The following is a 13,527-nucleotide window of genomic DNA, read 5'->3' as shown; positions in this document are numbered from 1 at the left end:
GACTCTGTCGGCGTCTTGTGGTATATTGAAGAACTGCAGCTGCAGCCTTCACGTTCAAGTGGACCCTTAAAGTGATAGTTCACCCAAAAATGAAAATTCTCACATTATTTACTGACCCTCATATATCTCAGGTGTGTATGACTTTCTTTCTTCACCAGAACACATTTGAAGGAAAATAGAAAAATATCTTAGCTCAGTAGGTCCTTAAAATGCAAGTGGATGGTGATCAGACATTTGAAGCTCCAAACATCACAGACAGTCAGCATAAACGTCATCCATACGACACCAGCTGTTAAATTAATGTTTTCTAAAGCGTCACGATCACTTTTGATGTGAAAAGATAAATATTTAAGTACTTTTTAAAATTCTAAACCATGTTATGACTTTCTTCTGCAGAACACAATTGAAGATTTTAGAAGAATATCTCCGCTCTGTAGGTCCAAACAATGCAAGTGAATGGTGACTAAAACTTTAAAGCTCCAAAAGGACAAAGGCAGCATAAAAGTAATCCATACGGTGTGGTCTAATCCACGTCTTCTGAAGCGATCCAATTAGTTTTGGTTGAGATTAAAATTTTTCACTAGAAATGTTGTTATTATCAAATCAAAAATCAAATCAAATCACTTTTATTGTCATACAACCATATACACAAGTGCAATAGTTTGTGAAATTCTTGGGTGCAGTTCCGAGCAACATTGCAGTCATGACAGTGATGAGACATATACCAATTTACAATAAACATCAAATTTACACAACACAATTTAAAATCTAATATACACATAATTACACATAACACAATATACAAATAATAACATACAGTGTACAGTATACAATACACACAATATAGAATACACATTATACAACAAAAAAATAGTATATATAAAATGTTCAGTAGGTTGTATTGTACTGTATTGACATTCAGGTTGTCGGTTGATAGTAAGCTGCCAGTGTGTTGTTAAGAGAGAATATAATTTAAGACAGTCCGGTATGAGATATAAGAGTAATAAAGTGCAGTGCTGATGTATATTGATCGTGAGAGATCAGGAGTTCAAAGTCTGATTGCTTGGGGGAAGAAGCTGTCATGGAGTCGGCTGGTGTGGGTCCTGATGCTGCGATACACCTGCCTGATGGTAGCAGTGAGAGCAGCCCATGGCTCAGGTGGCTGGAGTCTCTGATGATCCTCTGAGCTTTTTTCACACACCCCTGGTATATATGTCCTGGATGGAGGGAAGCTCATCTCCGATGATGTGTCTGGCAGTTCGCACCACCCTTTGCAGGGCTTTGCGGTTGTGTGCGGTGCTATTGCCATTCCAGGCGGAGATGCAGCCAGTCAGGATGCTCTCTACAGTGCTGGTGTAGAACCGTGTGAGGATGTGGCAGTTAATTCCAAACTTCCTCAGCCGTCTCAGGAAGAAGAGGCGCTGATGAGCCTTTTTCACAACGGCCTCAGTGTGGACGGACCATGTGAGTTCCTCAGTGATGTGGAAACCCAGGAACTTGAAGCTGCTGACACTCTCTACTGGTGCTCCATTGATGGTGATGGGACTGTGTTCTTTATCTCTTCTCCTGAAGTCCACCACAAGCTCATTTGTCTTACTAACGTTGAGGGAGAGGTTGTGCTCCTGACACCAGTGTGTCAGAGTGTGCACCTCCTCTCTGTAGGCTGTTTCATCATTGTCAGTGATTAGACCTACCACCGTCGTATCATCAACAAACTTGATGGCATTGGAGCTATGTGTAGCCACACAGTCATGTGTGTACAATGAATACAGGATTGGGCTGAGAACACAGCCCTGTGGGGCTCCAGTGTTGAGGGTCAGTGTAAGGGGGTCTAGAGGAAAGGAGGAGGCGAGAACCGGCTTGACAACTTAAATAATAATTTATTAAACAAAAACCCAACCAAAAACACACAACTAAAAACACAGCACAGCTGTCTGTAATTCTCTCTCTCTCTCGAACTGTCGTCCCCGGCCGCCTTTATCCCTCGCGCGCCCCATCAGGCTGATTGAGGACCGGGTGTGTCTCATTCCAGCCCGGCCCCGCCCTCCTCAGCTCTACACTCCTCCCGGCGTTGCCTCAGGCCGGGGAGCCCCCGGCATGACGTACATCCCCCCCCACCCTTCCTCTCCGGGTGGGGGGGTGTGCCTTATGCCCCGACTGCCGGCGGGTCCTCCCCGCCTTCCTCGACCTGGGAGGAGAAAAAACAACACAAAATGGCGAGGGAAAGGCCAACACGGAGCGGCAGAGAGAGAGAGAGGAGAGAGAGAAAAAGAAACTCACAGGTTCTCTGATGTGCCGTCGCGTGGTCCTCGATCACTACTCCACCCTCTCAGGCGGACTGCAGCCGCTCCTCCCCGGGTGGACCGGAGTCAGACCTCCGACCCCCAGCGGACAGAACGCCCCTCCGCATTCCCGGCGTCCCGTGGGGACTCTCCTCCGCCCCTGGCAGCGGCCCTACCACTCCAGGCGGTCGGGGAGTCGCTTCCCTCCTCCCCCCGCGGACGGCGGTCTTCTCTCGACCCCTCCACGTTCCCGGGGGACGGCAGGGCACTCCTCCGCCCCCGGCAGCGGCTCCCTCGCTCCAGGCGGTCGGGGAGTCCCGTCCCCACTCGCCTCGCGGACGGCGGCCGTTCCCCGCGTCCGGGTAGTCGGGCTACTCCGTCCCCCGTCGGACGGCAGTGGCGCTCCCCTGGGTGGACGGCAGTGTCGAGGACTCTGCGACAGGAATCGGCTGATTGGGGACCGGGTGTGTCTCATTCCAACCCGGCCCCGCCCTCCTCGGCTCCACAGTCAGTGATGAGGAGATGTTACTGCCCATTCTAACCACCTGATGTCTGCTTGACAGGAAGTCCAGGATCCAGCTGCACAGCAAGGTGTTTAAGCCCAGAGCCCAGAGTTTCTCATCAAGCTTGGAGGGCACTATGGTGTTGAATGCTGAGCTGTAGTCTACAAACAACATTCTCACATAAGTGTTCCTTTTTTCCAGGTGGGAGAGAGCAGTGTGTAGTTTAGATGCAATGGCATCATCAGTGGAGCGGTTGTTGTGGTAAGCAAACTGCAATGGGTCCAGTGAGGGAGGCAGCACAGAGCAGATGTAATCTCTGATTAGTCTCTCAAAGCATTTGCTGATGATGGGGGTCAGAGCAACAGGACTCATTTAAGCAAGTGATTTTGGATTGCTTTGGTACAGGCACAATGGTGGACGTTTTGAAGCATGTGGGGACCACAAACAAGGAGAGGGAAAGGTTGAAAATGTCCGTAAAAACCCCAGCCAGTTGGTTCACGCACGTTCTGATGACGCGGCCCGGAATGCCGTCTGGACCCGCAGCTTTACGGATATTCAACCGTCGGAAGGATCGGGTTACATCCGCTACAGAGACGGAGAGTGAACTAACCTCTGTAGCTTCGGCCGCCAGAGCACTCTCCGCGAGGACGGTGTTATTTCCCTCGAAACGAGCATAAAAAGTATTTAGCTCATCCGGGAGAGAGGCAGCGGTGTTCACGGGGGAGTTTTTAGCAGTCTCTTTGGCGTTCATGATTTCAAGCTTGATTACACTTACTCCATCAAGCACTCTGAGCCAGAGACTATTTAGCAGAGATTAATGGGAGATATTGGAACACTGAACAGTCAACAGATGTAGAAAAGGAAGTCCTGCGCAGGTAAAGGAGCCAATAAAGTTTTAGATACAGACATCACCTGTCTATCAAGGCAAGGCAAGTTTATTTATATAGCATATTTCATAAACAGTGGTATGACTGTAGTATAAATTTATAAACATAAAAGTGCTTTACATTGTAATGATAAAGAAAATAAAAGATACAAAGTCCATTTTAAAATCACAAGAAAAATAATAATAAAAGACATAACAATTTAGCAATGAGTTCGGGGCCCCCTACAGTGAAAACACTTAACAGATGCCCAGGGGTCCGAAGGTCTATCACCTTGTGATATTGAAAAGGCCGCTCAATCAACTCAAGAATGCACATGTGCATTAGCCAGACAAGCTGGGAAAATAGCATATTTTAACATGATCTGAGCTAGAGAAGTGCAATTTATGATACCAGTGATGTCAGATTTGGTTATTGTTCATAATTTTGACTAACTGTTTTGGAGATTTCTGTTTTTCCCCATTGAAGTAGATAGGAGCTGTACTTTTATGACATTTGTTTATATAGAAAATGACTGCTAAGTCTGCCCGAGATCGTTCCAAAGATGGCTGCCAAGTGGACTGACTTGCCTTGAAAACAACTTTGTCTGCAAATGCATCAAGCACTAGGAAGTGTAATCGAGCTTGAAATAATGATTGTGTTGAGAGACTGCAATGGCAAGATGTACAGTAAAAAAAATGGAGATACATTTTGGTCTGTTTTCACCCAAAATCGATTGGATTACTTCAGAAGACTGATTAAACCAATGGAGTCATATGGGTTACTTTTATGCTACCTTAATGTGCTTTTTGGAGCTTTACAGTTTTGGGCACCATTCACTTGCATTGTATGGACCTACAGAGCTGAAATATTCCTCTAAAAATCTGTATTTCTGTTCTGCAGAAAAAAAATAAGTCAGCCTACACATCTGGGATGGCATCATGGTGAGTAAATGAAGAGAGAATTTTCATATTTGGGTGAACTATTCCTTTAATAAAATATTTATATTTAGGCACATACAAGCATTTTGCAGTTTCATTTATTTTTGTTTTTTGCCTTTTGATGCCTTACTTTTACATTGACGGCCACACAACCATAACAGACCTTAAATTAATTTAGCACTACTTCCCAGATTAAGAATACCCATTTGAATTTACAACTGTTATTCCAGTATAATACATATCACAGAGTTTAGCCTAACGATGAGGCGGGACATAGTTGAATGGGAAGTGCGTGATGATGATGGCTGTAGGCGGAAGTAAGGCTTCCAGAAAGTGCGAGGGCGATTACGCAGGGAAGTGGGGAGGAGGCGGGTGGTTGGATGCTGTCGGTTTACATAACCTAAACAATTTACTGTGATTTCTTTAAAAAGACTAAGTGTTATATACCCACACAATTAAACCATCAAATATTATCGCTGTGTAGGTTGAATAAGTTAAGGTTTTGTTGCTTTTGAAGGGAGAGAAGTAAAAGCAAAGATTCACTGAAGGGGCGCGCGGCATAATAAAACACTCTTCTGCATCCTCCCCGGACAGACAGTCGACTGCGGTGCTGCAGTGATAATCACAGTCGGTGATTGAGGGAGTCCTGTCCTGCTGCTCACCAGCAGCTGATTACTGACCGCTTGCAGACGGGATTTACAATCACTGGCCAGGTTAGTGGAGGAGAGGAGGCGTGCATGTAAAGGCGGATGAGATGCTGTTAACTCCGGGAATGTCATTTTGCTTTTGTCTCAGCTGTTGATTAATTGCATCTTCTGTATACCATTAGCTAGCTATACGTCACCGGGATCAGTAGCAGTCCAGGTTTACCGTTAATCTTTACAGCACAACCTCTGCTGTGTGTTGGCTTTATCCGTGGTCCATCATCACCATCATCCTCCTCAGGGCTAAAAGCAAAACACATGCGCTCTTTGTTGCGTTGCTGGCGTTTCATTTATGTACCCTGTATATTTCTGCTTGGTACGGGCGGAAGCGCTGTTTGCATAATCAGTATTTTGCTCGGAGTGAATGATGGTACTATTGACAGTAATACAATGCTTGCATGCATGGTGGCTGGATGTATGGGGAATGATGAGGGAAGATGCTCCCCTTTAAGAACAATGTCCATTGAATGTAACATATTAATGTAACAAATTGTAACATATTTATACATAAGTTGAGCATGAACAGGATGATGATGCCTCACTCAATATTATCACAGAAAATAAATAGAAACATAACTAATTAAGTAGTCATAGCGCAAAATTTAAAATAATGAAAATGGGCCATCATACCCCACTATTGGTGCAATTATACAGTTTAGTTGCATATTTGAATAACTGAATATTGAGAGACAAATCAAATAACAGAATCCCAGTCAAAAAGATTAAGCTGAAAGGTAAACTCATTCTATGAATTATACTATACAGTAGTGTTGTCATGGTACCAGCATTGCAGTAGTCCGTACCGATACCACTGAAATTTCATGGTTCTTGATACCAATTTCAATACCACAGCAAAAATATGCTAATATGATAATGTGCTATTGAACACCAGTTTATTTAGTTTTTATAATTTAATAATTATTTGAATAATAATTTTTATTTCTAGAACTCCATGTTTTAAAGTTTAATTTAATTTCATCATCAAAATGGTGTCTAATCAATTAATTCTTACAACTTTTAACAAGTGAAATTAGAACTTTTCAACATGTCATTGCATATTTTTTTTTTTTTTTAGCAAACTTTTATTTAATATCAGTCTTGCTTGTAATATATTGCTTAATTACTACTACTACTACTACTACATTTTACTATACAGTTGTAATATATTTCTGTTACACTTTCTTAAATTTCACGCATCTAGCTTTTATTATGAATTGTGCTTTTATTATGACATGTGGTTTTTTTTGCTGGAAGCTTCACTTTTGCGGATAAACAGTTAGCAACAGGGCCCAGTGTGATGATAATCTTATCTCTTTACACTGGCCTTTGAGTCGGACAAATTAAATGTTATTTTATATGTTTATGTTATATATTTTTAGATTACTGGTGTTTGTGGTAATTTTGAAATGTTGTTATGTTTAAAACTGTATTACTGTGAAGCACTTTGGTCAACTCTGTCATACTGCGCACTGGACTGGTACTGGATAGAGTCAGTGCTCTGCACTACCAGTACTGTAGAAAGACTGCTATCGTTACATCTTTTTTTTATTTTAGTATCGACTTGGTACCGAAGAACCGGTATTCTTGACAACACTACCATACAGGCTTATGAATATATACATGTATAGATGCCCATATTTTTAATTGAAGGGATGTCATAATAGCAATTCTTTGAATTCAGATTGAATTTCACTCAGTTAGCCTAGGTTATATTGAACAGTGAAGATGTTTGAATGGCATGGAATTATTAAACAACAAATAATTAATAAATTTAAATAATAATAACACCAGCAACAACATGGCACTGATTCTGAGGGGAGCATCTTAGCCCAATGGTCTTACTTTAACTTTTTAACTTTAAATAAATAAATAAATAAATAAAAATATTATTTGCAATTTGGGAGAAATGTTGTCAGTACCTTATAGAATAAAACAAAAATTTTGATTTTACTCAAACATATACCTATAAATAGTAAATCCAGATCAACTGATAATTTTGCAGAGGTCTCTTAATTTTTTGCAGAGCTGTATATACTGTATATTACTCCACAAATGTGAATACATTACTGTGTCCACAAATCCCCCATAACAAGAACTCTTAATGTTCAAAATAAAATATCTAAGATCAATATTTTCCAATGACACAAATTAGATCAATTAACCTCAAAACTGTTTTGATGGAATAAATCTCACAAATGTTGATGATCCCCTACTAACAAGACTCACGCAACATGATCACACTGGAGGTCGGCATGTTGGTTCCGATATTTACGGTACCCTAGGTTTGGCCACATTATGCCGACTCACGGACAAGCACATATCAGACTTGTGTGCATTGGCTCCTGCGTGTTTACCTTCCCCTTTGGTGTGACCGGACCACGCCAGCAGCGTGGAAGACCCGGGTTCAGAATAGGGATGTACACGGATAGTCGACATTCAGTTAACCGTTCGATGCTCCACTATTCGAATACCAAAATCACTATTTGGTTATTCTGCATGTGCAATAGAGGTCTTCAACCCGACCCAAACTCGACAAGTTCCAACAAACCAGGTTTTTCAAGTGTTGGGTGAGTTAGGGGCTGCTCAAACATGCTTTTGTTTGAGTTCAGTCTAGTCAACAAATTCTATTGTTTTCCATTATTTATGAGATACTTGTATGGTCATTACTAGTGTTGTGTTTTGTAATGCAGGCTGCATGTGATTGTGTTATAGAGAATGAGTGGTGAGGAGAACCCTGCTGCTGAACCTGCGCCTGTGATAGACGTGCAGGGAGATGGACGTTGGATGTCACAGGTTTGTGTGTGCATGTAACAGTAGCTTCATTATGGAAGTCAGTATAATCTTGTGCTTGTAGCATCTTAGTGCTTTTCCTCTTCTATAACACCTCGCTCTGAGTGTTTAGTGTAACACGGTCGGATATGTCCTATATTGTTGCAGCATAACCGATTTGTGCAGGAGTGCAAAGATGCAGAGCCTGATGTTCTGTTTGTGGGGGACTCCATGGTGCAGCTTATGCAGCAGTACGAGGTGACTGTTATTTTGCTAATGCTTACTTATGCTTTTATTGTTAAAGGAATAGTTCACCCAAAACTGATTGTATTGCTTCAGAAGATGTAGATTAAACCACTCGAGTTGTATGGATTACCTTTATGCTGACTTTGGCTTTTTTGGAGCTGGAAAGTTTTGGACCCCGTTGACTTGCATTGTATGGATATAAACACATCATACAGCAATATCTTTGTTTGTGTTCCACAGAAGAAAGAAAGTCATACGAGTCTGAGAAAGGGTGAGAGTAAATGATGAGAGAATTTTACATTTTGGGGTGAACTGTTCTTTTAACTTCGGACCTACTCTGTAATATGGCTGCAATAGTTGGTAGCTAACTACATTTTTGGTGTCAAAAAGAGTATTGCTATTGCTTCCTTTTGGTACTGGATGAGTTTTGTGTAGATTAATAAATCAACATTATGTGGGTTTTCATCTAAATGTAAATACTTGGTTTGTACTCAGGTGTGGAAAGAACTGTTTTCACCTCTTCATGCTCTGAATTTTGGGATTAATGGAGACACAACCTCTAATGTGCTGTGGAGGCTGCAGAATGGAGAACTGGAGAACATCAGACCCAGGGTGAGAAAAAGAGACTGGGAGTGATAGAAGTTACTAAGGAGAATGTTTTTTTATTTTATTTATTTTTATTTTTGAGAGAGAGATAAAGAGAGAATGTTTTTACAGAATGACTTAGAGTAGTGCATTTGGTTAGTAAATTTAACAAATGTGTGCAAGAAGACGATTTATTAGACTACTTTTGAACTCTGTGCACACATTTCACCCCACGATCAAGAAACAAAAACAATTTACATAGCACATTGCAGCAAAATATGTAACTATAGAAGTTGGTAATAGTTGCACTGCTCTAAAACCAGCTCAGACTGGTTTCCTCTCATCTTTTATTCTAGGTTTTTGTTTGTGTGCACGTTTTTGTGTCCATGAATGTTTTGGCATATGCAAGGTATTATTGTTTTCTTGGTTTGTTGTTTGACTGTATAACTTCATGAATACATAATAGAGTGAAATGTGTGTTCAGAAGTTATAATAGCATTATCATTTTTTCTCAGGTGGTGGTTTTATGGGTAGGGACCAGTAATCATGAGAACACGGCAGAACAGGTTGCAGGAGGAATATTGGCCATTGTACAGCTAATTCTCTCTCGCCTCCCTAATTCCAAAATTATTGTTTTGGTAAGTTATGTAAATAACTATGTCTCATGTCATCACATGTGACAATACATTACATTTATTTATTTTACCTGATTAGTCTTAATTCTTGTCATTTAGGGCCTATTGCCAAGGGGAGAGTTCCCTAACCCCTTGAGAGAGAAAAATGCATCGGTGAACAATTTACTTCGTGCATTTATTCCTCGACTCGTCCCAGTACAGTTTCTCGATGCAGGAGGTGGTTTTGTCCACTCAGATGGAACTATTTCCTCTCAAGACATGTTCGACTACCTACATCTGACCGCTGGTGCATACAGGACCATATCGACAACTCTCCATGAGCTGCTGCTTCAACTACTGGAGGAAACGCCTCAGGACAGGCGGGCCTCACTGGTCTAAGATGGGGGGCACTTCATTGGTCAATCACTGGAGAGGCAGGGTTAAGAAGTGTTGAATATGCAGAATGTACTTGACATACTTTATTTAGAAAGACAAAGTAAATTGGAAAGTGACCGTTTGATTTGACAAAACAAAAAGCGGATGTATGGCCAGTTTTACTTGACCAATATTAAGTGTTTATATGTATCTAAAATGCATAATCAAAAACAGTAGGAGAATGAAGAATAAGTGGCAAATATTTGTGACTAAAAGAGAGAAAAACAATCGGTTTCTTAGGACATGTTGCTTTGCGTGGGACCAGAATATCTTCTAAATCTCACCATCACTGTCTGAACAACCATTAATTGTAGCACTCACTCTGCCAGCTTCTCTGTGCCTTCATACACTCAGTCAGTCACACTCACAGTGGTGTTATGATGACCGTAACTTAACTTGCTCCCATTTATACTTTAGTTATTTCTTGGTATACACTGCAGATGCGTGTGAAACTCTCTGTTCTGCAATATATTTCTCTTGCCATTTCATTTGTTCTCAGTAACAAAAATAGTAACATAATATACAGAGTGGACTGGAGATTGCAAACCATGTCATACCGTGTGTGTGTTTGATTGAAAATCTCATATTAAGCATCTAATGCACAACCATAGTGTTAATATTTATCCCACATGCTCTGCATCCATGTTATTGTGTACAGTATTTCTCCATGTGCTCTATAAAGTATTATGTGAAGTATGTTTGAGTGTGAGAGTGAGCAAGACTTGATACACACACACACACACTCACTGGTGGCCAAAAGTTTGGGATAATGTACAGATTTTGCTCTTATGGAAAGAAATTGGTACTTCTTTTCACCAAAGTGGCATTCAACTGATCACAATGTATAGTCAGGATGTAAATAACATGAAAAATTACTATTACAATTTGAAAAACAAAAAAATGTTCAGCACTTCTTAAACTACTTCAAAGAGTTCTCATCACAAAATGTGCAGCAATGACAGCTTAGCAGATCCTTGGCATTCTAGCTGTCAGTTTGTCCAGATACTCAGGTGACATTTCACCCCACACTTCCTGTAGCACTTGCCATAGATGTGGCTGTCTTGTTGAGCACTTCTCACGCACCTTACAGTCTAGCTGATCCCACAAAAGTTCAATGGGGTTAAGATCCATAACAGTCTTTTCCAATTATCTGTTGTCCATGTCTGTTTCTTTGCCCACACTAACCTTTTCTTTTTGTTTTTCTGTTTCAAAAGTGGCTTTTTCTTTGCAATTCTTCCCATAAGGCCTGCACCCCTGAGTCTTCTCTTTACTGTTGTAAATGAAACTGGTGTTGAGTGGGTAGAATTCAATGAAGCTGTCAGCTGAGGACATGTGAGGCATCTATCTCTCAAACTAGAGACTCTGATGTACTTACCCTCTTGTTTAGTTGTACATCTGGCCTTCCACATCTCTTTCTGGCCTTGTTAGAGCCAGTTGTCCTTAATCTTTGAAGAATGTAGTGTACACCTTTGTATGAAATATTCAGTTTTTTTTTGGCAATTTCAAGCATTGTATAGCCTTCATTCCTCAAAACAATTGACTGATGAGTTCTAGAGAAAACTGTTTCTTTTTGCCATTTTTGACCAAATATTGACCTTAAGACATGCCAGTCTATTGCATACTGTGGCAACTCAAAAACAAACACAAAGACAATGTTAAGCTTCATTTAATGAACCAAATAGCTTTCAACTGTGTTTGATATAATGACAAGTGATTTTCTAGTACCAAATTAGCTATTTAGCATGATTACTCAAGTATAAGGGGCCTGTCTAGACTTGATCAAAAATTACTTTTTTTAAATAGTGATGGTGCTGTTGTTTTCATCAGTAATGTCCTGACTATACTTTGTGATCAGTTGAATGCCACTTTGGTGAATTCAAGTACCGATTTCCTTCCAAAACAGCAAAATCTGTACATTATTCCAAACTTTTGGCCCCCTGTGTGTGTGTGTGTGTGTGTATGTATATATATATATATATATATATATATATATATATATATATATATATATATATATATATATGTATCTGTTAGTATCCATGTACTCTGTGCAAGTGCTTATTATAGCTGGTGCTAGTGTATGTGAAGGTCTTTGTGTTTGAGTGTAAGAGAGCAACCATCTATAACTATTTGTATGGCCTGCAAAGCGTGCACTACTACTACGGCAAAAACTGCCCACATGCTTCAGATCCAAGCATTTAAATAAATCATCAGGGATCTAACTTCCTTTGTGTGGACTTTCTTTCACCTGATGTCAACACTGGACACTTGAGGAATGGTCTATGGTGTGATGAACTGTAAAATTAGTAGCTAACTTTGGGTGACAACCATTTTGATTTGTTGTAACTCAGGATGAAGTTTCACCTTACAATATATGTACACTATTCATCCATTATGGCAGAAAATGCCCTCAAATGAATCCTTAAATTATTCCAAATTAACAAGCTTCATGATAATTCATACCTCATCATGACACTTCTGCTCAGTGTAGGATGGAAGGAGTTCCTGTAGGAGGAGCTACTGTACACCATGAGCGTTGTTGTAGAGGCAGACTGAAGGTCTTCAGTGACAAACGCAGTAAACTCATGTAACCGCTAGAGGGAGACAAAACATACCAACTTGCGAAAATTTACTTCTGCCGAAACTTTATCAGTACTAATGTCATACTAATAACTACGACGGCTTTTTAGTGCCGTGGGGGAAAAAATAATAATTCTAAGATTTCGAGAATAAAGTCATAATATTTTGATAATACAGTCAAAATTACGAGTTTAAAGTCGTAATATATCTAGAATAAAGTCAAAATTACGATAATTAAGTATAGAATAAAGTAGTTCCGCATACTGATGTCCGTCATTTTAATCCTTTTCTTTGTGCATCTGTTCAGGTCCCAGACAAAGAAACAAAACTTTAAGCTACATGAGAGCCCCTTAATGCACATCACATACATTCATATTAGTTACATGCATTTTTTTTTTTTTTTGCATCACTTTCATTAATCTCTATAAAGTTGAGAATTAATACATTTGAAACCCTGTCTTACTGAAGTCAACATTATTTCTGTAATTAAATTTTGTAATAGTTAATAAATTTCAGTGTCTTGACAAGGTTCAAACTTCCATGTTTGTCAGTATTTCCACATTATTTTCATGTTGAGAAGACAAACTCTGGACATATTTGCGAAAGTGATGAGCACCTTTGGACTGGACAGCTCCTGTAATGAAGCACTTAAGTTCTGCTTTATAAATAGGGATCTACGTGCTGGTTTGTGAGACAGACGTTACTCCATCTTAAAATAACGAGCATCATTCGATAAAATGATCGTAAACACTTAAGTTGCAAAGTTATCGGAAACCCAGCCATTATCATTCCTTTCTGCGCAAAGACGCCTTGTTTCTATGTAAATTATGCTCATTGTAGATTGTGCTTTATTCACAAAAATTGCCTGGCACTGTGGTGCAGTTTAGATGGTGCTATTGCCACAAAAAAAAGTAGGCAGTAAAATTGATTTTATGTAAAAGAGATGTTTGTGAACATTTTCAGCCCATCATATCAGAAGTAATTCATAAAAAACTCATCAAATAA

General features: G+C 40.1%; 1 protein-coding gene across 1 annotated transcript; it reads left to right on the top strand.

The window, feature by feature from the left end:
* Nucleotides 1–4,914: 4,914 nt before the first annotated feature.
* Nucleotides 4,915–11,888, top strand: LOC127435153 (platelet-activating factor acetylhydrolase IB subunit alpha2-like). The gene is made up of 6 exons (XM_051688381.1): nt 4,915–5,302; nt 8,006–8,086; nt 8,231–8,320; nt 8,804–8,920; nt 9,409–9,531; nt 9,628–11,888. The coding sequence occupies exons 2-6, from the start codon at nt 8,009–8,011 to the stop codon at nt 9,904–9,906; spliced, it is 687 nt and encodes a 228-aa protein (XP_051544341.1). The 5' UTR covers nt 4,915–5,302; nt 8,006–8,008; the 3' UTR covers nt 9,907–11,888.
* The last annotated feature ends 1,639 nt before the right edge of the window (nt 11,889–13,527 follow it).

This window comes from Myxocyprinus asiaticus, chromosome 4 (assembly GCF_019703515.2).
Source record: "Myxocyprinus asiaticus isolate MX2 ecotype Aquarium Trade chromosome 4, UBuf_Myxa_2, whole genome shotgun sequence".
Taxonomy (NCBI): Eukaryota; Metazoa; Chordata; class Actinopteri; order Cypriniformes; family Catostomidae; genus Myxocyprinus; species Myxocyprinus asiaticus.
Note: the sequence above shows the minus strand (reverse complement) of the source record. Positions and strands in the feature narration are given on the sequence as shown.

What these genes read in the sequence shown, in the direction of transcription:
- LOC127435153 (XM_051688381.1), top strand. Translation starts at nt 8,009, where the DNA reads ATGAGTGGTGAGGAGAACCCTGCTGCTGAACCTGCGCCTGTGATAGAC. An exon ending in ATGGACGTTGGATGTCACAG is followed by an intron (nt 8,087 to 8,230) that starts GTTTGTGTGTGC and finishes ATATTGTTGCAG; the next exon opens with CATAACCGATTTGTGCAGGA. An exon ending in AGCTTATGCAGCAGTACGAG is followed by an intron (nt 8,321 to 8,803) that starts GTGACTGTTATT and finishes GTTTGTACTCAG; the next exon opens with GTGTGGAAAGAACTGTTTTC.